Source organism: Siphateles boraxobius, unplaced genomic scaffold, assembly GCF_051911475.1.
Source record: "Siphateles boraxobius isolate OS27281-9 unplaced genomic scaffold, OSU_SipBor_1 86, whole genome shotgun sequence".
NCBI lineage: Eukaryota > Metazoa > Chordata > Actinopteri > Cypriniformes > Leuciscidae > Siphateles > Siphateles boraxobius.
In genome coordinates, this window is record NW_027509215.1 from 1,468,279 (window position 1) to 1,495,981 (window position 27,703).

A 27,703-nucleotide genomic window follows, 5' to 3' on the forward strand; every position below is an offset into this window, starting at 1 on the left:
CTCTCTCTGTCCTCACCTGTTTGCTGTCCTGGTGTCTCTCTCTTTCTGATGTCGTCTTCCTTGTAAAAGTATGAGTTCTTCATCACTGCAGTCTTCCTCAGAGCTACACACACCCCATCCCAGACCACACACCTCTGTAAGGGTGGCCACACTCCGCACACGGACCGTCTGAAAAAGCGAGCAAGCTTTTAGTGAGTGAGAGCCCATACAAAATAGAACTCTGGGAGAATCATGGTACAGTAATAATATCAGGTATTATTGTGGAAATAATAACCCTACAAAAGACTATTAAGTGTGAAACTGAATGTAATGTTTTTAAAACTTAATTGCATGTTATTTGCAATTAAATTAAAATGTGTTATAGTTCAAATGTATATTAAATGTAATTAGTTGAACTTAAGAGAGCTTTTTTGACAAATCTAAATAGGACATAATACATCTTTATATGAAATTTCATAATTACTTCTGTTGTCTTTGAAACATGGTTAGTGTACAGCCAAATGTTCTGACAACAAGCATTTATGGTTCTTAACTAAAATTTTATGTAATTTCTATTGAAACTTGAATGTCATGTATTTAAATATATTTGTAATTACAAATTTTCTAATGTGCAATTACATTTAAAATACAATATATTTACTTTTACAATATATTTATATTGAATATTACACTACAGTTAAAAATAAAATCAATTTAGTATGTTAGTCAACACATCAAAATAATCGCACTTCTTTAAAGCATGACAAACGATTATTAGACCATAATGATTTAAAATACACTTCAAAATAAACCTTTTACATTTTTATTTTATTACAAAGTGCACTTTTAAAAGTGTACTTAAAGGGTTAGTTCACCCAAAAATGATTCTGTCATCTAGCCTGGTTAAAACCAGACCCTTCTCAGTCGTAACTGAGTTACCGGAAGTTTGTCTGGGTTTTCCCAGGCTATCTGTCATCAATTACTCGCCCTCATGTCATTCGTCATTCCAAACCCATAAGACTTTCGATCATCTTCGGAACACAAATGAAATTTTTTTTGATGAAATCTGAGCGCTTTCCGTCCCTCCATTGACAGCTACGCAACTGACACTTTGAAGAAGGATGAAAACTAATCCATATGAATTCAGAGGTTCAGCTTTCTTCAAATATTCACAATATAATTAAGCGCACTTCTTTTTCACAAGGGGTTTAGACCTTATGTACCAAGAGACCAGACATCTTTAAAACTTTGTGTGTGATGAGTCAGAAAAAGAAAAAATGTATATCTCTCGTTTACGTTTTATCCTTTAAACATTTATATCTTAAATATCTTTGATCAAATGTAATCAATCACATTTTAAGAAATCATATAGTTTGATGTGTTTATCAGTATTATCATTTGAAATGTATGTTCAATGCTTTTCTTTTATTAATCTTGATGTCTCAATGTAGCTGACTTAGATTAACCTTTTGTTCTTTCTGTAAGATGTGAGCAGAAGTTTAAAAAAGATTCACTAGCCAGATTGCAGTGGAACAAGATGTTTATGTTAAAGCTATACAAGATGTTACCTTAACTATCAGGTCTGCAGACAAGAAATCTGGTATATAGAGTAAAGAGGAAACAAGAGTGGTTTAATTTTATTGCTGCGTCTGGCGAGGATGCTTTGCTCCATATACGATAAAAAGAGGAACTTGGCTTTGTTCCGCTAAGCAATTGCATTAGAGAAAGATCAATTGCTGTACAGTCCGTCTATCCTTTGGAGTCTATCCTTAGCAATCTGTCTTAAAAAGAGAGATCTCTCAACAACTCTACTTTTCTGTATGCAAAAATATTATACTGAGTGATTCATATTTTATTTAGAAATATTAGAAGTGATTTTAACTGTTCATGTTATGTTTCTTTATTAAACCTTTACTGCTGAATTATTTCTCAGTTATTATTTGATCGTCTGCTGCTAAGAAAATTTTAATTGATTTTATCATCTGACTGGATCTCCTACTCGCATCAGTGTTTGAACTTCCGTTTTTGCGATAGCTCTGTATATTGTATTAAGAGTAATTAGCTGACGAAGTGGATTTACTTATTGTAGAGTTAACGAAAGTTATCATGAGCATTGTAATGTTTGAAGCGGATGTCATAACAAATGTCAGTAGACTGGGAAGATTTTAAAATGAGCGGTTCATTCATAAATCAGTAAGATTTCATACTGTGGAAATACAAAACGCAAGACAGAACACAAGGAGCGTACCACGGAAAAGGGGTGGGGCTGCATAAGGCAAATACAAGGAGGCAAACACAAACAATCAGGCTTTTGATCCAGTACTGTACCTTGGGTATTCTTCTTCTCTCTGGAACTGTGTGAATGTCACCAGCATCCCAGTGATCTTTCTGCAAGAGACACAAAGACTGAAACCACAGATATGTGAAAATCACATACTCTAGCCGGCTTCATAATCGTGTTAAGATGACATTTTTTACATAGATAAGATATTTAATCTGAAATATATTCCATCATATACATTGTAGTAAAAAAAAACTGCGTTACAGCTTGAGCTGTGAGGTTTCTCTGTATAACAATGCAGATGCGTGTATGTACCGCTCTGGGTCTGAATAAAAGGTGTTCAATGTGTATGAACTGATTTTGAGGCAAACTTGGCATTGCTTAAGGATCTTTCTGCGTGTACTCTCAGAGAGGAGCGCATATTTAGAGAGCGTCATGTGTTTGCTGAGAGTGACGAAAGGCTGGAAAGGAAAGTGCAGAAAGCCCTTATATGGAAATGGTTTGGGCATGTTTTATACAACTGACTAACCTCAAACATGCAGCTGCTCATTTAGAATACACCAAATCTGTTAATATTAAAACAAGGTTCAGAATAAATTCATCTGCTTAAACACATTTCAAGAGAAGTTCTCCTGTGTGTACAAATACAAAATTATCCATGCAATTATTCTTGAATAAGACCCACTGTCTTTGAATATTGACATTTTAAGATCTTAATGGGCCTCATTGAAGACATTCGGGACAGGGCACAAGTGTGCATGTATGTATACTGTAAGTGTGTCTCACCTCTGCCATGTATTTCCTGTAATCTATCCTGAGCTCTTCTTGCAGTTTGTGTTTCTTTCTCTCATATTCATCTCCGAGTGGCAGACTCAATCCATCTACACGTTGAAATTACACATACACACCTTTAAAAGCAGGTAGGTATATAACAAATTAAATTACAATCTTATTAACAAAGCTGTACCTTGCTGACTTGTGCATGGAGGGGTGTTCTCTTTCTGGAGAACATGGCCTGTCCGCCTCTGATACATCAAACAAATGAAACAGCATTACAATGATGACCAATCAAACATGCTTTCATTATCCTCATCACCAACTCTCACCCTCATCTCCATGTAAGGGGGCTCCTGTTCCAGACAGGCCTTCTCTTCTGCTATCTTCGTCTTCTGATCTTCAAGAAACTTCTCCAATACCTCATCCATCTGGAATATATACAGAAATTAAAGCAAAGCATATCAAACATAAACAGCGCCACCTGTAGATGCATATAGCTTATTATTCATAAAATTATGCAACACTTTAGGTCCCACTAGTTTATGATAATGCATTACCAAACACAAACTAACAGTGAGAAATACATCTGTTATAGTATTTATTCATCTTTGTCAATGTTACTTAGTAAATAAAAGTACTGTTCATTAATAGCTCATGTTAGCTCAGGTGCATAAGATAATATTAACACAGATATAACTTTGGATTTTACTTAGTCTGACGTAGAAGTAAATGTTGAAACTGAAACTTTAACTAAGATTATTAAATGCTTTATAAGTATTTTCTATTGTAAGGTCATGTTAACTAATGTAGTTAACTAATGTTAAGAAATGGAACATTACAGTAAAGTGTTACTACAATATCTATAAAAAATTAACTATAGTAACAGTAAGTAAAGTTTTATTTATAACATTGTTTACAAAATGCTTTACAGAAGGCATATTGTGTACACATGATATGGAAGTAGATAGAAAGTAGAAAATACAATTTTTATTAACCATGAAAAAATAAATTAAACACAATAAGAAAGTAAAAAATTTAATTAAAAAATGCATATAAAATTCAAAGTTTATATCATATAGTTGGTGTTATGACTGCAAATCCATAATAGATTTAAACTGGGTAGAATTTCATTGAATCTAATTCAATGACATTGAGACATCTTCAGGTACGGCATGGGTGTGCAAATACTTATGAACCAGCCTTAAAAACTATTTAGATAGTAACCATTTATGCCTCGCATAACCTCTAATGCACACATACACACCGGGAGACAAAGTGCAATCACACACACACACCTCTCTGAAGAACTCCTGGTGCTGAAACTCTTAAGTTCAATCCTCTGTTGGTACGACTCTGAATCTAAATTCATCTGTTCTTCCACTCCACAAAAGAACCATTTGATCAGATCACACCGATATCACACATGTTAACGTGTGTTGTTCTTTTACCTAATCTAAGGTATTAGCTGATGCAAATTGTACTGCGTACTAACAATCTCAACATAATCTCAACAGAGAATGTACTGTCCTCGTTTCATAGGGGAAAGGGAATACATGTGTCATCTGATATTTGGATCTGTTCATATACTAAAATAATCAAATGGTTTAAATAAACGGTATATTTATCGTATTTGATTGCCCTGATCTCTGTCCACCGGTCACACCGGAAAAACATAAACAACAGAGCGCCGTTTTCCTGTCTTTCACTTCCTCTCTTCCGCTATTCCTGTTTCCTCTCGCTGCTGCTGATTTATATAACTCTCGGATAGCCAGAAGCGGGGAAAAACGCTCTATCGTGACGTTTTCTAGGCCAACCCGGAAAAGGCCTTAAAATTAGAATAAAGGTTTTGAATTTATGAGAAAAATAAATTTAATTTCCTCATACTCTCTCTCTCTCTGTTCATTGCAAAACGCATCGTATGTGTGTGTGTGTGTGTGTGTGTGTGTGTGTGGTTTATTTAATGTTTAAAATACATCACGGAGGAGTTTCTTTCTTTCTAAAAGTCATTAACATTTCCTCCACATTATGTATTATGATTTATGTATTATGTTTAAATTATGTTATGGTCTTCTGTAGCCTATTGAAAATTAGGGGGAGTGATAAACTGACGAACTCATATTAAAGACTAATTTTATTGCTTGCTCTTTATTTTACTGTTTTGTTTAGACCTTTTATGAACAATTTTTGCACAAGTCGAACGAAGTTAATGATTGATTGAAAATTACGTACAACATTAAGATTATATTCAAAGGTGACAGGCAAATCTGTCATTTTGTCCTGAAAGTTATTCCTCCGCATGGCAAATAATGTATTAGGTTTAATAGCGTTCTGTAATGAAAATTACAATTTAAAATGGCCAACTTCTTTAAAGTTATTTCATAACTAGAATTTTTACTATTTCCTTTGGTTTATCATTACTGTTGTTACACAAATGATTATTTAAATTAGAAAATAATTTAATCGATAAATATTCAGTCACATTATGAATAAATAATGATTATTTGCCATGGCCTATATGTCTCAAAATAATTTTTCAGCCAGTGAACTTTAAGCATTCGTCTGTTACATAGAAAGAGAAGTAAACAATCTAGGTTTATCACATTGATCCCGTTATCTAAAACAACTGCAGTTTATTCTCACGCCCATATAAAGACTGCTGAACTCAATAAACACAACACAACCTGTGGCCTTCTTTGTATTGTGGATATTGTAGTTTTGTATATTTGTGTATTGTGGATATTGTAGTTGTGTCCGTCTATATCGTATACGTCCCAGCCAGCAGTAAATAAATAGGGTACTTAATGAATAAAAGACAACTCAGTCATTTTTTAATAATATTAGAATGCCTTGTACTTATTATTTTTTTAAATAATGTCGTTGCAAGACCTCTAGATCTGTGACGATTGTGAACAACAATTCCCAGCATGCTTTGTGCTCCCCACAGGGTCACGCTGTGTTACGGATCCGCTTCCGTGTTGTGTTTGTTACTGGAAAACAGAAACTGCGTGAGGTGACATAATTTTCTATTGCCAGTTACTGATTAGACAAAGATGCTTTTGTAAACCGCTGCGTCAGAAGAGATATCAGATTGGACTATGTCGTTGATTCCGGGCTCAAAGCAGAAGGACAGGCGCATTTTATGCGGGATGTGCCCGGACCCGCAGTGCCAGGCGAAGCTCTTCTTCCCCGCACACACCTCCATGAGCATCGAGTGCACTGAGTGCGGCCAGAGACACGAGCAGAAGAATCTCGCGAATGTGGAAGAAGTGACTGACCCTGATGTAGTGCTTCATAATTTGCTGAGAAATGCTTTGCTGGGTGTGCCAGGCCCTCCCAAAAAGGGCTCAGAGCTGGTGAAAGTGATGGGACTGTCCAACTATCACTGCAAGCTGCTGTCACCCATCCTCACCCGCTATGGAATGGACAAACAGACGGGCACTGCCAAACTCTTGAAGGAAATGAACCAGGGAGACATCTTTGACTGCTCACTTCTTGGGGACCGTGCATTTCTCATCGAGCAAGAGCATGTGTCCACTGTTGGTTATGGACGGGATCGTTCAGGGAGCCTGATCTACCTGCATGACACTTTGGAGGAGATCAAGAAAGCCAACTTGAATAGAGAGTGTCTTATTCCTGTGCATGTGGATGGAGACGGACACTGCCTGGTCCACGCCGTGTCCAGGGCGTTAGTTGGGCGTGAGCTATTCTGGCATGCCCTTCGAGAGAACCTAAAACTCAATTTCAATCAGTACCTTGACCGCTACAAAGCTCTTTTCCAGGACTTTATAGATGCAGCAGAATGGGAAGACATCATTAACGAGTGTGACCCGTTGTTTATCCCTCCAGAAGGCGTTCCTTTGGGACTGCGGAACATCCACATATTTGGCCTGGCGAATGTATTGCACAGACCCATAATCCTATTGGACTCATTAAGCGGCATGCGCAGCTCGGGCGATTACTCTGCCACCTTCCTGCCGGGCTTGGTTCCAGAGGAGCAGTGCAAAGGAAAAGATGGCACTCTGAACAAACCCATCTGCATCGCCTGGAGCAGCTCTGGCAGAAATCACTATCTGCCCCTAGTGGGCATCAAGGGCTTGGCTTTGCCCCGTTTACCAGCTCCGCTTCTCCCAAAAGCTTGGGGTGTTCCTCAGGAGCTGATTCGCAAATACGTGAGCTTGGACTCCAGTGGAAGCTGTGTGATCGGGGGAGACCGGAGCCTGCAGGATAAGTACCTGCTGCGGCTCGTAGGCGCAATGGAGGACGTCTTCATGGACAAGCACGGTATCCACCCCGCCCTTGTCGCCGACGTCCACCAGTACATATATCGACGCACTGGAGTGATCGGCGTGCAGCCGGAGGAGGTAACAGAAGCGGCGAAGAAATCCGTTCAGGAGGGCCGTCTCCACCGCTGCCTTGTCTGCAATGCCCTTTCTGAACTCCACGTGCCAGCGGAGTGGCTCATTCCGGGAGGGAAACTCTACAACTTGGCCAAGTCGTCTCATGGGACGCTGCGAGCGGACAAGAACTACAGCTTTCCTTTGAATAGTTTGGTTTGTTCTTATAACCCAGAAAAAGATGTGCTTGTGCCTGACTACAAACTCAGTTCGCTCGCAGCCTGCACCTGGTGTCACGGGACCTCGGTGCGACGCGTTCGTGGTGACGGCTCTGTAGTCTATTTGGACGGAGACCGTACCAACACTCGCTCGCAGGGTGGGAAGTGCGGATGTGGGTTCAAGCACTTCTGGGAGGGGAAGGAGTATGAAAATCTTCCCGAAGCTTTCCCTATCACTCTGGAGTGGGCCGGCCGTGTGGTGCGAGAGACCGTTTACTGGTTCCAGTACGAAATGGATCAGACACTCAACAGCAACGTTTACGACGTGACAATGCGACTCGTCACAAAGCACTTCCCCGGTGAGTTTGGCAGCGAGATCCTAGTCCAAAAAGTTGTGAACACCATTTTGCATCACACCGCCAAGCGGAGCCAAGACGAATACAATCCGGTTGCCATCGAAGGTGCTCATGCGCAGGACGGGGAACATGGGAGTGAATCGGCCACTCGCCCTCCTACTAAAATCATCCTGACGGGACAGAAGGGGAAAACCCTGCACAAGGAGGAGCTGGTGATGAGCAAAACTGAGAGGGTCTTGCAGCACAGCATCAGCGAGCAGGCGGCCCTCTCCCAGCGCCGCAGCACAGACCGCGTGCGCCAGCAGGATCCTCGCCCGTCATCTCCTTCATCTTCATCATCCTCTGCTCCTCCCACGCCCACCAAAGTGCCACCCAACAGCGGAGAGAAGAAGATACGTGTAACAACCAGCGATGGCCGGCAGGCCATGCTCACGCTACAACCGCACACCACCTACAGTGATCTCCAGAACTCCATCATCCAGGTCTTCAACTTGTCGTCCGGACAGTTGTGTATCCGACACGGCTTCCCCCCTAGAGAGCTGCCCCCACCCCGTCCTGAGGACCAGAACCAGCCAGTTGCGCTCCAGCATGGCGACCGCATATCTGTGGAAGTCCTAAAAGAGAGCTCACCCGATACTCACATGACCCAGACCCACACTCACACACCACAAACTCACGCTCACTCTGACACACACCTCAGTCGCACCAGTAGCAGGGAACTTCAGGACAACATTGACCTTGAGATGTCATCACTCTGTCTCCTGGCAGCACTCATGGGTAAGAAACACCCTTATGAAATTACAGTAAGACTGACTGTCTCATACTAGAATCAGCGTCTACATAAGCGTAATTGTGTATGTGTGCTCTTTTTGTCTCTTTGACTGTAATGTCAGAATTCTTCTTCTGTAATTTGAGATTGTGCCCTCTTTCATCAGTATTGATTACTAGTTTAACTCTGTATTATGGCTAAGCCTTGTATGTGAGGTCTGAATCTGTTGATTTGATGTCTTGTGTCTTCCTCTCTTTTTCTGTTTCTTTCAGGTGAAGATGTCTGGTCTTATGCTAAGAAACTGCCTCACCTGTTCCAGCAAGGAGGAGTCTTCTACAATATTGTGAAGAAAGACATGGGTAGTCTGTTATTTTTCCTTTTTCTTACACACAGTTTCAATTCAGTTTATAAAATTCCAAACTGTTCTTTATTGGCATGAGACAGAATATTACCACAAGTATTTGCAAAAGGAATATTGTCAATAGGATGGGATTTGAGAAATGGTTCTTATTAAAACTGGTTCTATTTTATATACAGGATAATTTTCATGGTTTGTGATGTGGAACTGATCCTCTGTTAGCCGAATTAAAAAATAATTAAATTTTGATTAAACATTAATTTCTATATATAGTAATAATTATATACATTGGGACTCTGTGGTCAGAGAAAAGTAGTGAAAAGCTTGTGCATTTTTCTAATTTAATAAAAAAAAAATTTTTTATAAAAAACAAATTATATTATCAGCATAACAATTTAAGGGAAACGTTTAATTGAGAAATTAAAAAACATTTCAGAATGTCTTAGTATTTGTTCTGTCTCTTTTATATTTACTTTCATGACAGCAGTACTCGAGCTGCATGAAAGCCACAAGTTTGTGTAAAACCTGATTATTCGAGAATAATCAAAAGTGCATCTTGTGCTTGTGCATCAGATTCAAGAACATCTAACCTTTTACATGATCATTGTCACAAATGTATTTAATTTGATTAGTGACATAGAAATAGTGCAGAATCTGAAATATTTCTTGTTTAATTTCAGCATATATATATATATATAGTCAAAAACATATTTCAATACTTTTTAAGATTAAAAAGTGACCTTTTTTGGTGTTTGTTTTTTTGTATTGTTCCACAAAAATGTATATATTGTGATACATATTGTTATCGCATTTAAGGATATAGATAACATTTGAAAAACTTAATTGACAATACAAAAAAAAATGTTTACATTGTACTTAAAAAAAAGCAATCAAGTAGCAAAAGTAGATATCAATTTAGCAGGTGTGTAATCATAATATATGTTTTTTTTGTATGAAACTAATATTCTCAATTTCTGTGTTAAGGTCTGTTGGACGGGAAACACTGCACACTGCCCCACTTGTCGGGTAAGACGTTTGTGTTCAATTCATCAGAGGAGCGTTTAGAGCTGTGTGTGGACACAGCCGGTCATTTTCCAGTGGGCCCTGACGTGGAGGAGCTCGTCCAGGAGGCCCTTTCCCAACTCCGCTCAGACGCAGCCTCCCGTAGCCACGAGGGAAGCCCCGCCCACAGCCTGCGATTGGGCGCCGGTGGTGCGGTGCGCAAGAAAGAGCAGAACGTCACTGCCTTCCAGGGCAAAGGTCACTCCTTGGGTTCCGCCCCTCCTGAACACTCACCAATCAGGCGGCAACACAGCAGTGGTGTGGATCTCAGCAGCAGCGTTCGCGACGAAGGGTTAACGTTGTCAGGGGAGGATTTGGTGCGCGTGGCCCCAGGCATGCTCACTTTACGCGAGGGCCGTGGCATGGGGCTGGAGCCCGCCGTGATCGAGGCCCAGCGGCAGCGCCTGCAGGAGATGGTCTCAAACATACAGGCGTCCATGGACAAACACTTGCGCCAGCATGCAACAGCAAGGTGTGATGGGGAGGAAGAAGAGACTCCTGACAAACAGGAGGAGATGGAGAGTCATGGGGCGGAGCCTCCCAGCAACTTTGAGCCCATGGACCAATCCTGATGCTTCATTACCCTTACAGCAGAGTGAGCTTCCTGGCATAACACACATACACACACACACTGTGATCCGACTAACAAATAAGGGTGCAGCCGATTTACTAACCTATGCGTTTTTTTTAGTGCAAAACGCATTCCTTATATTCTCAAAGTCTTAAGATGTGAAATTTGAAGTGATTATTTAGGGTAGTGAGTGTTGGCTTTCATCCACTTAAAATATATACATGGTGCACACACTAATTTATTGCAAGAGATAGTTCAACTAAAAGTGATAATACTGTTATTCCTTTACTCATCCTCATGTCATTACAAACCTGTACAACTTTCTTTCTTCTGTGGAACACAAAAGAAGATATTTTGAACCGTTTTTGTCCCTATTGGCTTTCTTAGTATGGACACAAAAAAAACGCACTTTAAAAAATAAAAATTCACAGAAAAAAAAGTATGTCAGAATGGCATGAGGGTGAGTAAATTATGACAGAATTTTAATTTTTGCGTGAATTATCCCTTTAAGATCACCCTTGAGCTTTGCTTGTATGCAGATGAATAGTACTTATATAATCAAAGTGCACTTTGACCCTCATTGCTGGATTCACGGCTCTGTTATCAACCTAATTCTTTCCAATCAAATTTGAAACTTTGACTCTCACTGAGTTTAAACTTCAGCCCTGTGTGCACTTAGTAGGGGCCGGTGGAACAAACCAGGTGTCAGCTCAGTGATGTAGTCATCTTTTTCACTTCTCTAGCCTGTTTTACCCACAATGCATTGCTGCCTATCCAAAGAACACTACATGGGTAAAAGCCTGGAAAAGAGTTCTAGCAGCATTTCACATTCACTTAAACGTCCCACTACAAACTTAGAGCTCAGAAACCTCTCTCGGCAGGTCAGCATGGAGTATCCGCAGATCTGAGAGCAAGTTTCTGTTCTGAAATCTCCGATTGGCCTTTAAACTCTTGACAATGTTGCTTTTAATGCGGCCCAGAATCGTTCATTAATTGGTTTTGTTGTGCCCTTTTGCATGTCCTTTCTTCTTTGAACACTGTTCAGTACAAGATAATTCCAACAGGTGTACTTAGTATCGGAATGTAATGTAGATTTTGGCTAAATCCAAATGGAAAGTAGCAGAGTTGGTGATACTTTCAGGATATTCTGATTTCAGCGCTATGGTAATATTGTTAGCTGTGTTAGGCCATAATAAAATGCTGAAGTATAGGGCAATGTGTGTCAAGGACGGTTTGAGTTCAGAAAAAAATGATATCCACATTCTGTTCTAAACAGATTTTTCTTGTCACCTTGGCAACTGATTCATATAAACCAAAAACAAAGTACGGTAAAACTGATTACTAGAGCTCTTGATCTTTGTGCTTCGGTCACTGGGTAGAACATAAAAACAGATGGAAAATCCTCGAGATTGTTGAACTCAGTTTATATCTATTGAAACTTTGCTGAGCTGTTGCATTTAACACGATGTTGCCAAAAAACAAACAGGTGATCAAACCTGTTATTAACAGCCTTAACTAGTCTTCTACCCTCCCCAGCTCTGATCTGCAGTGTTTGTGCGTGACACTTCTCCCAATGGTGCCGTATGACAGAGGATCCGAGAAGGATAAACTGGAGTATTGGAACGAGGTCTGACTTTGGTCAAAGACCAAGTGAAGCATGATGATGTTAGAGGCCCTGATGAGCTTTTGCTTTTTAAAAGATTTTTTTTTTTTTTGCTGTTGATGTTTTTTGTTGTTTTTTATAAGTCGGCAACATTTATACCAGAGCACTTTTCTGTGTGGGCGTGTTTATTAGCTCTTGAAAATAATTGATATTGTTGGTGTAAAGAAGAGCAGCACAAAGAGATGTTTTACTGCTTCATGTAACAGACTCAAGCGCAGGTTGTTTCTCTGTGACTGCTGCCCTCCTGATATATTGTATTCCAGTGTACAATAGTGGTATATATTGTATTATACTTTCATCTGTACAGATATTGAATCTGTTTTTGTTTTGTTCCTACTGGATTGTTTCTCCTCTGTTTTTCAATAAAACAGTTGGACGTTTCTACGCAGCTGAGGAATCTGCTGTTTGCATGCTTGATTACTTTTCAGCTTAACAACAATAAAGTTATTCCATCTGTATGAAACGATGTGGTCACTGTTTCTGAATCACTTTCTCACACAGAGCTAGTGGTGTTTTCAGATATCTTAATAGATCACATATCTAAAGTTAATTTATCATAATTCATTTCATCTTGGTTTATACTACACACTGCTGTTCAAATAATATGAAATTTTACCAATTAAAATATAGTTTAAAATGTCTATTTCTTTATTATTCATTTTCAGCATCACTCTTCAGTGTCGCATGATCCTTCAGAAATCATTCTAATATGCTGATTTGGTACTCAAGAAACATTTATTTTTATCAATGCAGAAAACAGTTAACATTTTGTGGAAACTGATCATTTTTTTTACTTCAGGATTCTTTGATGAACAGAAAGTTCAAAAGAACAGCATTTATTTGACATTATAAATCTTTTGGAACATGTTTTTACTGCCAGTTATGATTATTTAATGAATCCGGCTTGCTGGATAAAAGAATTAATTTCTTACTGATCCCAAACGTTTGAAGCTGAACAGTAGTGTATACTAATACATTTTTAAGGTTGTAAAAATTAACATTAATGTACTGTGAACAAAGTTGAACAATAGTACATTTATTAAAATTAACCTAGATTTATAAATGCTGTAAAAAAATTGTTGTTTGCTCATACCTAATGCATTCACAAATTGAGCCTATAGTGTAACGCATTACCTAATTAGTGTTGATATACTTTTGTCCCCGTTATGTCTGAAGTGATAATGATTATAGTCAGACTGTGAATTACAAAATTACTTTTCATTTCAGGACATTTTGCAGCAATCAGAGCTGTGTGCCAACGTCCTACACAAAAAAAAAAGCGAAATAGCCCTAAGAATTCAACACCACCAAAGGTAAACTTCATCATTTAACAGTAAAATAAAACTGTAGTGACTATTTCATAACTTTGAGTTGTTCCTCAATTAAGATGTCATTGCAGGAAATCAATAGCGCTTCAGTGGTTAGAAGATGATTGTTTTATTCCAAGTGAATTCTCCAAAATTAAAGCAAAGGGCAGCAATCCATTATTACAAACAACAAAACTTATAGTTCCACAAGTTCCAGTTCCACATATCAATTTGAGTTTTTTTTTAAATAAATTGTATTATCCATATGAAGAACACAACCAGTCAGTGTATTGACCCCAACCCACATTAAATTGAATGCATTGAATGACTCATACAAAAAAAATCGAAATGTTGTACATTCGCCCTTTAATACCTCTGTCGCAAGTAGATTCCTGTTGATGCACTTATTTTTTATAGATAATGTGATCGCCTACAGTACATCTGCAGTTGCATTTTAATATACTGTATATATACATATACTGAATATACATACAGACACATTTCACATTTAAACACTAATATCTAAATCATTGTAGTCTTTGTGCATTATTAGACAAAACAAATACATATATTCAAACAAATATATTCTTAGGCGAAGGGTGTGATTTTTCCATTAAAACTGCAGTGTAATGACATTCAAATGTCTTTTTAATCAACACCACAATATTAACATATAGTATTTATTTACATGTGGGGCAGTAACCTAATAGTAAAGACTCCTGGTGCCAGAAGCAGATTCAATTCCACAAGCTGGCAAGTTACTGAGGCCGCAACCCCTAACCAGGACACCGAACTTCTGTTTTCTCCTCCACAAAGAAGATGCTGCGTACGGACTGAACTTATAGTGTCATGCTGTCCTAGTTTCTGCTGCTCTGTGACCCGTTTAAAAGGGAAAAGTGGAGCTCTAAGTGTGGATGCATCAGTCAGGATTAAACGCTGGATTTATGGAGCCGATCGAACGAACTGCATGTCCGTCACTACGTCGACGAGAGAGCAGCCGCTTAAGTAATCGAGGTGAACCCGGCACTCCTGACAGAGACGCCCGCCGCAGCAGTTTCAGAGAGCGCCCTCTAGGGATACAAACACCAATGATCCCACAGCACAACAAAAACAAATCAGAGTTACAAAACATCACAAGCTCTCACCCTGCACAGCCATTACGATTATTAGACGACTCCTGCAGGAAGCTTTGCGGCTCCTGAGTCACGATGGGCCTCAGTGGCTCCTGCTTCTGCACACACAAACACATGTTCAAATATGTTAGGCATGTTAGATACTTTTATATGATATCTTAAGTGTGCCCGTAGAAAATATCAATTGGAAATATCAGTAGGAAATATCAATTTTAGGTTACTTTTAGGTTATTGTACTTGCATGTAATATATTAATCAAGTAAAAGGCCACTTAAGCGTAAAATTTAATGACTGTTTCTTAACACACTTAAAAGGATAGTTAACTCAAAAATGAAAACTCTGTCATTAATTACTCGCCCTCATGTTGTTCCAAACCCGTAAGACCTTAAATCATCTTTGGAACACAAATGAAGATCTTTTTAATAAAATCTGAGAGATTTCTTTCCCTCCATAGACAGCAACACAACTACCACTTTGATGATTCAAAAATCGTAAAACTAAATATGAATTGAGCAGTTTAGTCCAAATTTTCTGAAGAGACTCGATCGTTTTATATGATGAACAGACTGAATTTAGGCTTTTATTCACATCTAAACATTCATCAACTCACACATTGGTTGTGGTAAATGTAAGCTCAAGCATGTTCGCTTGAAGTGGGAGAACCAATGAGGTTCATTCTCGTGTTACGCAGCACGTTTCAGCTTCTGCAAGAACCAATGAGGTTCATTCTCGCGTTACGCAATACTTTTGAGCTTCTGCATGAGGTTTGTTCTCATGCGTCAAGCAGGTCCAGTTGAGCTTCTGTTTATGTTCACTGATCAATGTTTAAATGTGAATAAAAGCCTAAATTCAATCTTTTCATCATATAAAGTAATCAATTCTCTTCAGAAAATTTGGACTAAACCGTTTTAAAGTAAAGTTTTACTTCAAAATACATTTTAAATGATTACATTTTAATATTATTTTGCCGTGCTTTTAAAAATAACAATTATGTTGACTAACATAATAAAGCACATTAGCATTATTTTATATCATATTAAAAATGTATTTGTTTTAAATGTTTTGAATTGCAACTTCAACATTACAAAAGCACAAATATATATTTAAATGCATGATATACAAAACTGACATTAAAGTATATTTTATTTTACCATAAATGCTCGTCAGTACATTCGGCAGTAAACTTTAAGGATATTTCCAAGACAATAAAAGCAACTTACATATAAGGATGTACTTTACAAGAGGGTCAAAAAAGCACTCTTAAATTCAACTAAATGCATTTAATATAAATTAATATAAATTATAATACATTTTCATTTAATTGCAAATAACATGCAATTAAGTGTCCTAAAACATTACATTCAGTTTGCACTTTTAATCAGTGTACTCTTTTTAAAAGTACTTCTTTTTCACAAGGAACACCCATCGTTTTGAAATTAAATGCTCAACTAGCACACACAGGTGTACTGAAGGCCATGTAGTGCATCATTTGTGCACTGAATGTGTTTTGTGTGCATGAATACCAGAGTAAAGCAGGCTGTAGGCAGGTATCCCTCCTTTCCGTTCTGAAGTCGGATGTAACACCAGTCAGCGTTCTCTTGATACAGCAGCAACACGACCTCACCAGCACAGACACACACCTCTTCATCACAGTCTGCACTGTAGTCTGCTGCCACAACCATCTCACACACAAAAAACATCATTTGATTTCACCATCACCATCTTAAAAACTGCTGTATCAAATCATTCTGCAGCTCAGATGAGATGTGTACCATTTCTCCTTCGTGCTTGAATATCACTCGCTTTCGACAAACTGTAAGATTGAATAATTTTGCTGTAATTATAACTGTAAATTTAACAGAAATGATAAAAAAAGAGCATGAAAAGATGACAAACCTTGAGGAGACAGCACAGTTGTGAACACTTCAAACTCTTCATGGCTCTGCGTGTAAATTTGCTGCATGATGAAGTCAGACAACTCACAAACTCTGAATATACAGTGTAAGAAGAGCTGAGATACTTTATCGATTCATTCAGAATCACTGCTATTGCTAAACCTTCTCCTCTCTTTAAATACTCTCTTAAAGACGCACACACATTAGGAGATCTTGGCTAGGTGCTTTTCTAGGAAGCTTTAGCACTCTTAAATCTATTTAAATCTGTTCCACTTCAGTTGATTAAATGCTGCAAGTCACAGCTTTGATCAGCCAATCACACGCTTCTAAAAGTCAGCTCTCTGCACTTACAGTAACTCACTCAAACCTTTAACACATGACACCGCACTTCACATCCTATACCCAGTCATTCAACAAAACAAATCACTTTCAATGTTATTAGCCTGTAATACAGTAAGAAATATTTGAATAAGTATTCTGATTTCATTATCTTTCAAGCAGTAATCTGTAAACTGCATTAAATAGTTTTTGGGGATTTTTTTTTTAGCTCAGTTTCAAATAAAATCAGTGGCATAATATTAGTGAAATACTGAGTTCTAGGCCCACATTCATCAACTGGGCCCCCAAAGGAGATCTGAGATGACTGGGAAAATGTGAGTGTTGTTAGAGAGCAATACATTTTCAGAGGTTTCGAGTGCACAGTATCCAAATCTAAACACACTGGTTGTAAATTTACTTAGTGAAGTCTCGAAGTAATTAATTGCTGTAATTTAATAACTTTTTCCTTGAAATGGTGACTGATGCAGTCGGAAATGATGTAGGTTTTCTGGCAAACAGTTTTTTAAAATGTTTTTCAACAGTTGTGTTATGTCACTGTTGCCACCATTCATTTTTTAAATAGGCCTATACAATCTTAATATACACAAAATATTTGGATATCTGATCGCCGACTTTCTAATAACATTTTAAAAACCATTTCTTTTTTATGCTAATATTCAGCTGCTTAAATGCGATTAACAAGTGGTGAATTTAGGCTAAAAAGTAGTTATGTTAACACTGTAAAAAATGTTTTGTTTGTTTTAATTTAAAAAAAGCGTTTGTTCTATCTTAAAATTTTAAGTTCAGTCAACTCAAATATCCAAGTTGTTACTTAGTACAATTTGACATTTCAAGTTGACTAAACTTAAACTTTTAAGGTAGCACGAATACTTTTTTTTTTTTTAAACCGTGCACGTTAATGGGGTGTTGAGGCCATTTGAGGCACTAACTGGTGCCCCCTGGGCAAATGCCTAGTTTGCATATATGCCAAAAAAACAGCCCTGATCGTCAAAAAATATAATGGCATTTACATTTTATTGCATGCCTTGATATACCAAAAAAACAAAAAACAAATGCAATTGAAAGTCTAATCCTGATTCTTAGATTAGACTTATTTAAATCCAACCTGCCTAAATCACTCTGAATAACAAATCAGCCTTAAGAGTTACAGTGAATGGAGAGTCTCAGTTACAGTGAATGGAGAGTCTCAGTACTGTATGTGTATACAGGGTGGTTTAAATATGATTACTATGATGATTATGTTTAAATAAGTTGACAACATGTGAAACACAAGAGTATGCGTCATTGTTAGATCGGTGTACAGCACATAGTATCTGATTGTGAGTGGGTTATAGTCCTGTAGTTCAAAACTTTAAATCCTTTCTCGTTTAAGACAGTGACATTACTGTGAAAGGATTAAAGTTCAGAGAGGTCAGTTTGTTCAGATCAGTGTCTCTGCTTACATAATGAAATCAGCACAGCTAATCTGAGGCTGTGCTTCTGCGAATACCATAAACGTGTTAAAATGTCCTTCAAGAGCTCAGTAGAGCTTCATGGATGCAGCAAACAGCTCGGTCAGATCTTCTTCAGTGTGAGCTCGAGGAGACAGTTTAGTTACCCGCTCCTGTGAAAAATACACAAAAACAAACTCAGTAAATAACTCTTGAGATAGTTTTAACACATACAATGATATAATTAGTTTTACTCAATTATATTTACTTAATTATAAAAATAACTAGTATAATGTTATATGCGTTGAAGAGTAGCATTTTAAGCCAGGGCTATAAAACAGGGCTGTGTGTGTGTGTGTGTGTGTGTGTGTGTGTGTGTGTGTGTGTGTGTGTGTGTGTGTGTGTGTGTGTGTGTGTGTGTGTGTGTGTGTGTGTGTGTGTGTGTGTGTGTGTGTGTGTGTGTGTGTGTGCGTGTGTGTATGCGTGTGTGTGTGTGTGTGCGTGCGTGTGTATGCGTGTGTGTGGGTAACACTATTTTACAGTGTCCTTGTTACACGTTACATATAGTTACTGTAGTAAAAACTATAAATTATGCATAATTACATGCAACTAACCCTAAACCAACTCCTAATCCTAATCCTATAGGAAGTACATGTAGTTAATCATTATTACGCAGTACTTAAATGTATAACACGGACACCTTAAAATAAAGTGTAACCTAATAATAATAATAATAATAATAATGAACAGTCGCTTTAGCTGAAGGAGCTCAGCCCTTTAAGATGCCATATTTCTCTCTTATTCTCAGGTGTTGGGGGAATTTTGGTGTAGCAGACTTTCAGCAAAAAAATGATCTGTAGCACTTTAGTACAGGGACGTGACATGATTTGTTGACCTGAGGGATGGTGCCCTTCACCAAAGATGGAATGTCTTCTTTAGTGTAGCCAATTGCAGACAAGCCATCCTCCACTTCTAGGTCATACAGAAACGACCTGAGAGTGTCCGCCAACACACGGCCAGCATCATCTTTCTTGATGTTCCTCAAATCAGTACCTTATGAAACACATACACAATCTGTAATATAAACCTCAATCCATCAGCAATTAAATCTTACAGTGTTCTCAAAAGCAGCCTTTTCTATAAAATCATCCACAATTACAGTGAATAACACATAATCAATGCATCTCATATCCGTTTTACACAATAAACATTTCACTTTCCAATACAGCAACCCAAATTAATACACTTTTGAACTTTTCTGAAAGTTACATTTTAAATCTTCATAAGCTACTGTCACAAAGTACACTTTTTGAGTATCTGTACTTTACTTGAGTATTATTTTTTCTGGAAACTTTTTACTTTAACTTAACTACATTTGAAAGACAAATATCATACTTTTTACTCGACTACATTTCTGTCAAGGTCCCTGATTTTGGTTGGAAATGAAAGTTGGGTTGATGTTAGAACCTGACTGATGTTGGTTTCTGACGTCAACCCAATTTTCATTTTTTTTTTTTACCACAACACAACGTCTGTCCAACGTTGGAGATTAACGTCAATCTGACGTTGGATTCTGACATCAACCTGATTTTCATTTTCAACTTTGCTTTTGGTCTTCTAAATGCAAATTGTTTTGGAGCACACTAGCTCCAAATAGATAACAGTAAGGCTAACATATTCATACTAAAAGTCAAAAACCTTTAAATAGGGCATTATTTCAGGGAACCGCCATTTGGTGTCCGAAAACATTGTGGACGTTATTAAATGCACTTATTCAATCTCACATTCAAACCTACTACTGGAACTGTGTTCTAGAAATGAATTTTATATTGATATGAGGGTAGATAGGCACTATCAGGCACAGATTCAGAGGCATAAGGTTCTGCAAGTATTACACAACAATGCAACAATAATAAAACAATGCATTAACACTTACTTTTTTTTACTTTTGATACTTAAGTACTTTTAAAAACGAGTACTACTGTACTTTTACTTAAGTAAAACTCGGTCTTTACAGTTTTGACTTGTATACCTAGTATTTGTGCTGCCTCCAGGTGGCGCTCAGGACACATTTTTCCAGTGAAGGCAAAAACAGCAGGTGAAGTAAGAACTACAGAGAGTCCGTGAGGCTGAAAGAGAAAGGCAGAGTTAAACTATAGCATGGAAAACACTGGGAATCCGCCACAAACAAAAACACGTACTAGTGTTAGTACTATTATGTATTACAGAATATATAATTGTGATACTGCATGTAATAGGCCAGAAACACACTATCATTAAAAAGTTTGGAGTCAATAAGATTTCTTTTTATGTTTTTTAAGTCTCTTATGCTCACCAAGAATGCACTTATTTTATCAAAAATACATTAATATTATTACAAATTAAACGTTTTCTCTTTTAATATATTTTAAAATTCTTATGATGGCAATACTGAATTTTCAGCAGCCATAACTTCAGAAATCATTCTGATTTGGTGCTCAAGAAACATTTATTATTATTACCTAATTGTATTGTATCTTATTATTGTCTTTATTTTGGAAACAGTCATACATATTTTCAGCATTATTTCAAGAATAGAACATTCAAAAGAATAACATCTATTTGAAATAGAAATAGTTTGTAACATTATAAATGTCTTTACGGTCACTTTATCAATTTATTTCGAAGAATCGTACTGACCCCAAACTTTTGAACGTAGAGCAGTTTATATTTACCACTATAGGATGTTCCACATTGTAGCCTTTAGCCCTGTGAGTTTTAACATTCCCGGCAATGGGGTATGACATTCCATGACTTGAACATTGAAAAAGAACAATTAAAAAGGCATTATCAGATAATTTTCACAAATACATATCAATAGAAAAATAGAACTATTGGAAGCACATCATTGTACAGCTGCAAAATCTCTATGCCTTAAACTCTCACAGCAATAAATTCAGTCCACCTGTGCTCTCTGTTCTGATATGTGCAAATAAGGAAAATTATGGCAGTGCAGCACTAGCAATTCCATTAGCAGTCTTTTAATTGTGTTGTGATTCGATGCTGCCAGAATCAACACTTTTTGATGTTAATTTAATGTTAGTTCTATTTAATTACCATAAATGGACTCCTGCATTGCCAAAGCCAATTCCGGCAAACACACTGGCCAGGTGCATACTGGTGCGAGCCTCCACATCTCCAGCATCACACACCGCCCTACAACACACAAACGTATTCATATCTTAACAATATTACATTTAACATACAATCTTTTTAAAATGTATAAAAATAAAAAAAAATATATATTTTTTTTTAGATGTACCCAAATAATCACATGACCTCACTCGACATACCGTTTCAAGTATTTGGCCACGATCATGAGAGCGTGTCTTGCCCAGACATCACTAATTGGATTGCTTCCCTGGTAAGCGGGGCGATTTATGGGATTGGATGGGCAGGGACTTCTCAGGTTATACGGCAATGCAGTGAATGACTCTAATGCATGACTAAAAAGGGAAAGATTTCAACCAAACACAATGAATATCATAATCTAAACATAAGACTTTTTTTAAAGAAACTAATTATTTTATTCAGCAAGGATGCATTAAACTAATCAAGTGACAGTAAAGACGTTTTTAAAGTTAAAAGGATTTAAAATAAAAAGTGTAGCACATTTTCCACAGAAACTGTTTTTTTACATTGATAATAATAAATGTTTCTTGAGCACCAAATCAGATTAGAATGATTTCTGAAGGATCATGTGACATGAAGACTTAAGTAATGATACTGAAAATTCAGCTTTGTTGTCACATGAATAAATGATGTTAATACATAAAAAAGTTAAAATATAATAAAGCAGGTTAGCACAAAATGAGCACAACCAGAAACCATCAAATCAGTGCTTCCTGTCAGTATACTTACATTTTCTTGCTGTATACTAAAGGAATTTATCTTTAAGTGATTGCCTTGGTTTGAATATGGTAAATAAATAAAGTGTACATGTAAACACACACCAGAGCACGTCAAACCCACTGTTAGCTGCCACTCTGGATGGCATGTGAAGAGTATGTAAGGGATCCACCATCCCTAAAGCAGGCTTTAATGCTCGATTTGCAATACCTGAAAAGACACACACATTAAAGTGTTAAACTCACACAACAAACACAGTACAAAGAACTCAACCTCTATCATTACACCTTAACTATTTAACCATTATCTCATCTTAAACCTCAATACTTAACCTATTTAGCATACCAAGAACAGAGACGAAATGTTAATGAGTAAAATGCTTCTGCGAACCAGTTTTGGCCTTCATGTCCTCAAAGTCAAAGATCGCCACTCCTGTGGTTTCACTCCCCGTTCCAGCCGTAGTAGGAACTAACACATGCACAGAAACACAAAATGTAAATAAAATAACAAAACAATGTAATGTATCAGCACATCATTGCTACTTTAAAGTAAATAGAAGGTTGGTCTGTGGTGTTTGGTCACTTCAGCTGTGGTTTGTAGTTATATGCACATGCTAAAGGGTCACCATTAACAAGAGAGAAAGAGACAGAAAGGAAGAAAAAAAGTAATATTAAGTTTGGCTCTGTGTATGTCTTTGTACCAGCGATTAATGGCTTCAGTGTGGCTGTGAGGGGTTTTCCTTTTCCAATTGGAGCATTGACAAAGTCTAGGAATTCTGCCTCTGGATGAGATGCATAGAGATTGGCTGCTTTACAGGTGTCAATCACAGAGCCCCCGCCTACAGCAACATACACATCAAAATGTCCTTTTTTGGCAAAATCAATCGCTGCTTTAAAGCTGAAAAGAGAAAAAGAAGTTGCTTTCACTCACTTCTGTGTTCCGTTTATAATGAGAAACACTTATGTCATCAGCAAAAACTGACAAAAATTAGCACATTTTCTGTCACTTTTTTTAACCTTTTGTCGGTTGGTTCTACTCGCACATCGTCATAGATCTTGTATTTGACTCCATGTTTTGTCAGTGAGTCCAGCACTGCTGCAACCGGCGGCAGCTGAGACAGGGTTTTATCTGTCATCAGACACACATTATGTGCTCCCAAGTTCTGCAAATCCTGATTAAATCACCCAAAACAGCACAACCAATGACTGACAAATCCAAAACAGAATCAGAACTGACATGAAGTGAAGAGAGAGAGCAATAAGATGAGTTATAATAAAACCTTATCAGTTAAATGCTTACAAATGGTGTTCATAAAAATACATTAGCAACAGTGTGAGTAAATGATGATACAACTGTAATTTTTTGGTGGAAAAAAAATTGTCCTTTACCATGCCAATTTCTCTGGTAACTCCTGCTCCAAATCTGATATTTGAACAAGCCATCTGACACAGAACAACAAAAAATGAAATAAATAACCACGATAACAATAAAAAAATTATATTATTATCATTATTATTATTATAGACCTATGATGTTATGATTTTATTCTTGGATATTCACAGGCTCGCAATTATAATTTGACATCTCTTCGCTTGCCTGACTGACATTCAGTAAGAGAAAAGTATTTAAAATAAGTGAAAATTATTTAACACAGCATTTAAAAAAAACTATGCATGCATGTTGTGCGCTTACTTCAAATGCGTAGTCTGTTTTGCGTTCACATATATGAGCCTCACCTGCAGAAACTAGACATATGAAACACAATCACATATAGTTCATTTATTCAGAGACAAATCTCGGAAATATCTTACCTCGGTTATAAGTGTGGGAATACGCTTGAGAATGAGCGGGACATCTGCACCTATAAAACATATGGTATGCAAAAAATACTACTGAAAATAGAGACTAATCTGTATAACTTTATTCTGTAAGATTAGTATTCTGGCGAGAGAGAAAAAATGCAATAAAAGTAGGTCTAATATCTTCTTATTTTCCAAATAAGAAAAAAGTCATGCAGCTCTGTAACAACTTAAGTGTGTCAGACTAGCCTAAATTATGTTGGAGGGTGAACTATCACGTTAAGGATTTTTTTACAATTCTCAGGGTATTGAGTACAGACAACATGCTTAACCTACACACAAATAGAACTATGAAAGTGTACAGACTAAAAACACGCTTTAATACCTTAACGATGAAATTAACTAAAATACTGTAACTTACGCCGCGCTCGCGAGCTGGCGCATCAGATGAACGACTCTCTCACCGCCTGCCATGATTTCTGCTCGTACCCTCTAGCGCGCGGCCGCGGACACGTCCGCCACCTGCTGACCTGCATGTATATGCGCTCATGATGCGGAAACATGACTATATATATAACATAACTAGATTTGCGAAATAAAAGTCATAGCTTTTATTTTGAAGTAAAAAGATAAAATTAGACCGTTGGGTAAGATGACCCTCCCCCAGAATTGGCACAGAAGGACCCAAGCGGTTACATTTCAGACATCTTTGCTTTAACTAAAACCTATAGGTTAGTTGAGTGAAATCATTAAATTGCATTCATAGTGTTGCTATTATGATATATCTTCCAATTAAAATATGGGCAATTAAATAAGTAAATATTTAAACGCCTGTAGGCTATATAAGTTGTAGAATACTTTTACTTTTCAGATTAATCTCTTTGACTGGAATTCTACTTTTGTTATTATGACATATGTTCAATTCAATGGGCAACTAATTAAGTAAATATTCATGTCTTTATATAATTCGTTGAATAATTTTACCTTTCAGATTAATCTCTTTTACTGAAATTCTGTTTTGTCTGTCATCTGTTATTCAATTATTGTCAACCAAATTGTCAAAATAAACATTTGAATACAATAGTTTTAGTATTTTACATAAATTACACTTTAAAAAATATAGAGCCTTAATAATAAAAATGATATCAAAAGTCATTTGTACATTCTGTAAAAGTTTATCCAGGGGGCTTCTTATCCCAGGGGGACAACAGTAGGGGCCATCTTAACCCTCTTTTAATATTTGACTGCTATATATGCTATATTTTAATATGTTGTGCTACAACTAAATTAGAAAATGTTTCTATTTATTTCTTATAATAACACATAGACTGATGCAGCATCATCCTGCACATGGTAAATTTATATATGTTACAATTTAAAAGTAAATCCACGTTGTTCTTAAGGGGGGCATCTTCCCCCATCCAACCCCTATATATTTTTTACACAATAGCAGGGCATATTGTCACTGTATGACTTAAATTGTCACAATGGGAGCTTAATATAGGCTTTTCTGCTAAATTTGCTAAATTAAAACAACAACAAAATTAATTATGAACTTTATGAAGTAGGTTAGGCTACAGTTATAAAAGTACCTTTTCGTTAGTGTCCCTTTAGGCTATAGTGTTTTACAATTACTTTTAATTAATTTTGTTGAACTGTACAGTGTGGAGCAGCTGACTTTTGAACCACTTTGAGATAGGCTAATTCATATGTCAGTACTCAGTAATAATATACAGGCTATCCCAGATTAAATTATTAGGTACACATAATTTTTTTAAATCTAAATTAGGGCAAATATTTAATTTCTTGCAGTTATAAACACTAGACTAATCTAATCCAAAAACACTTCAAATTTCTGAGAATGACGTAAGCGTAAAGTGCCCTCCCTCGTCGTCATCAGCAGAGTTTCTCAATTACATGTGGTTTAATCTGATTGGTTCATTAACAAGAATTAAGAAAGACCCGGTAAATTCATAGGAGACTGCCTCTTGAGTCATTCTACACAGTGTACTAAACACAGGACGGAATCCAAGAGCATTTTTTACTTAGGCTACTTGAACCGCAGCCAATTATTCCGTTACTCATTCTGTCATCTCTAAAATAATCTCGCTTCATATAAATAAACTCCCAGCGATGCTCGCGCTACCGACAGCAGACTCTCAAACATCCGGAGAACACCTGAGGTGAGCATGAACTCAACACACGCCTACAAAAGACATATATGATAAATTAAGCTACTCTAATATGTGTATAATAAGGATATGTATGTGTTACATATATTTAATAAACTCAAATAATTGTTTTTAGATAATAAAATCGAATTAGCGCGACGTTTATTATAGCCACACTGGGGGCCAAAAGTCTTAGACCACATTAAAAAGCTGAGATTTTTTGGTTTGTTTGTTTTAAAGCCAAAAATAAAACAAAGAAGGCTAGAATTGAGGGGGAGTTATGACTTAAAACTATAGGCTACACTTTGAAAAATAATAGCCTACATTATAGGCCTACATAAAAAAAAAAACATTTTTACAGTGTGCGAAAGTCAGAAGTTCTTTCACTGAAGCTGAAAATATGCTCTTTGGAATATTATCAATATAACATGCATCATATCAGTGTTTGCAAGTTTTGCAGTGTTTCATCTAAGTGAGGCTGTCATTATAGAAAAATTCTAAATAAATATCAAATATATTCTCAAACTTAACTTTGTAATAAAAGCTTTGTATTAGATAGAAAAATGTTAAATACAAGACTTTTCACTAGTCTATAGTCTATAGCCTATAGGAACCCTAGGCTATAGCCTAGGCTATGTAAAGTAGCCTATTCGTTTTTTATTTACATTAGGAATATATATATTGATATATATATCCTATAACTGCCTGCTGCAGGCCTATAGCCAGCATTTATATTGTGTAGGCTACTCATATCTATTCGTATTATTCAGATTCCTGGGAATTTCCCTCAATGAAGCTGCACGTACTACTCGCTGCTGTGTTTCTCTGGGTCTTCGTCTCGCTGTCTGAGTCCGCTCCCGGACACACGGACACGCAGCTGCCGGTTCTGATGCGTTTCGGAGAGGAGTACTTTATTAGACTGGACAACACCGCTCACAGCCCGCGCGCGCCCGACCGGAGATCCCCGTTCCGCACCGAGGCTCTTCAGCTGCAGCTCACGCAGCGGCTGTTAGGAGGTAAGGTCGGTAGTGTCGGTAACGGGGTCATGAACAGCTTGGTGGAACGCGAGCGCCGGTCTGAGAATCCTCCAATCTCGCTGGATCTGACTTTTCACCTCTTGCGCGAGGTGCTGCAGATGGCGCGAGCCGAACAACTGGCCCAGCGCGCAAACAACAACCGCAAAATTATGGACGATTTAGGAAAATAAAAAATGAACTACACAAAAATGTTTTAATTCAATTTCTAAAGTAACACATGATTATGGTTTACCCCTGTGAATATTTTGTGTTTGGTATCTTTTGATCCTTTTTTCTATCTTTTAATGTATCGTTTTTTGTTATCTTTTAATGTATTCCCCCACAAAAAGCATTATT

The 27,703-nt window shown here is 37.2% G+C and overlaps 5 protein-coding genes across 15 annotated transcripts in view; 2 read left to right on the forward strand and 3 right to left on the reverse strand.

Moving 5' to 3' along the window:
• cspp1b (centrosome and spindle pole associated protein 1b) overlaps nucleotides 1-4,764 on the reverse strand; it is a 16,834-nt gene extending 12,070 nt beyond the window's left edge. For 2 of the 5 annotated variants that reach the window (XM_077221917.1, XM_077221913.1), the window contains exons 1-6: nucleotides 4,333-4,764; nucleotides 3,367-3,465; nucleotides 3,228-3,285; nucleotides 3,047-3,141; nucleotides 2,308-2,367; nucleotides 17-168 (exon numbers count right to left, since the gene is read on the reverse strand). In XM_077221917.1, the coding sequence (XP_077078032.1) occupies nucleotides 17-168; nucleotides 2,308-2,367; nucleotides 3,047-3,141; nucleotides 3,228-3,285; nucleotides 3,367-3,465 (464 nt within the window). In that variant the 5' untranslated portion in view covers nucleotides 4,333-4,764. The remainder of the gene's footprint in view (nucleotides 1-16; nucleotides 169-2,307; nucleotides 2,368-3,046; nucleotides 3,142-3,227; nucleotides 3,286-3,366; nucleotides 3,466-4,332) is intronic. The other 3 variants (XM_077221914.1, XM_077221916.1, XM_077221915.1) reach the window with 3 other exon arrangements.
• A 1,206-nt stretch (nucleotides 4,765-5,970) lies between these two features.
• Nucleotides 5,971-12,831, forward strand: vcpip1 (valosin containing protein (p97)/p47 complex interacting protein 1). Of its 4 annotated transcripts, none has more exons than XM_077222261.1 (4): nucleotides 5,971-8,722; nucleotides 8,987-9,076; nucleotides 10,057-10,729; nucleotides 12,242-12,831. In XM_077222261.1, the coding sequence occupies exons 1-3, from the start codon at nucleotides 6,133-6,135 to the stop codon at nucleotides 10,704-10,706; spliced, it is 3,330 nt and encodes a 1,109-aa protein (XP_077078376.1). In that variant the 5' UTR covers nucleotides 5,971-6,132; the 3' UTR covers nucleotides 10,707-10,729; nucleotides 12,242-12,831. The 4 variants fall into 4 exon arrangements, with proteins under 4 accessions (XP_077078376.1, XP_077078378.1, XP_077078375.1 ...); XM_077222263.1 differs by having other exon boundaries at nucleotides 8,987-9,073; XM_077222260.1 differs by having other exon boundaries at nucleotides 10,057-12,831.
• Nucleotides 12,832-14,435: 1,604 nt separating this feature from the next.
• On the reverse strand, nucleotides 14,436-16,865 carry LOC143731445 (uncharacterized). Its single transcript, XM_077222390.1, has 5 exons — nucleotides 16,705-16,865; nucleotides 16,581-16,621; nucleotides 16,332-16,490; nucleotides 14,821-14,906; nucleotides 14,436-14,745 (listed from the first exon to the last, which is right to left on the reverse strand). The coding sequence occupies exons 1-5, from the start codon at nucleotides 16,769-16,771 to the stop codon at nucleotides 14,595-14,597; spliced, it is 504 nt and encodes a 167-aa protein (XP_077078505.1). The 5' UTR covers nucleotides 16,772-16,865; the 3' UTR covers nucleotides 14,436-14,594.
• Nucleotides 16,866-18,037: 1,172 nt separating this feature from the next.
• Nucleotides 18,038-26,305, reverse strand: adhfe1 (alcohol dehydrogenase iron containing 1). Of its 4 annotated transcripts, XM_077221862.1 has the most exons (15): nucleotides 26,214-26,305; nucleotides 24,581-24,689; nucleotides 24,172-24,221; nucleotides 24,053-24,105; nucleotides 23,749-23,802; nucleotides 23,377-23,531; nucleotides 23,061-23,257; nucleotides 22,751-22,828; nucleotides 22,465-22,570; nucleotides 21,805-21,957; nucleotides 21,569-21,667; nucleotides 21,187-21,265; nucleotides 20,505-20,601; nucleotides 19,368-19,525; nucleotides 18,038-18,645 (listed from the first exon to the last, which is right to left on the reverse strand). In XM_077221862.1, exons 2-15 carry the CDS (start codon nucleotides 24,631-24,633, stop codon nucleotides 18,562-18,564), a joined length of 1,416 nt encoding a protein of 471 aa, XP_077077977.1. In that variant the 5' UTR covers nucleotides 24,634-24,689; nucleotides 26,214-26,305; the 3' UTR covers nucleotides 18,038-18,561. The 4 variants fall into 4 exon arrangements, with proteins under 4 accessions (XP_077077977.1, XP_077077979.1, XP_077077978.1 ...); XM_077221864.1 differs by lacking the exon at nucleotides 26,214-26,305 and having other exon boundaries at nucleotides 24,053-24,096; nucleotides 24,581-24,726; XM_077221863.1 differs by lacking the exon at nucleotides 26,214-26,305 and having other exon boundaries at nucleotides 24,581-24,701.
• Nucleotides 26,216-27,629, forward strand: crha (corticotropin releasing hormone a). The gene is made up of 2 exons (XM_077221876.1): nucleotides 26,216-26,342; nucleotides 27,101-27,629. Exon 2 carries the CDS (start codon nucleotides 27,121-27,123, stop codon nucleotides 27,535-27,537), a length of 417 nt encoding a protein of 138 aa, XP_077077991.1. The 5' UTR covers nucleotides 26,216-26,342; nucleotides 27,101-27,120; the 3' UTR covers nucleotides 27,538-27,629.
• Nucleotides 27,630-27,703: the final 74 nt, after the last annotated feature.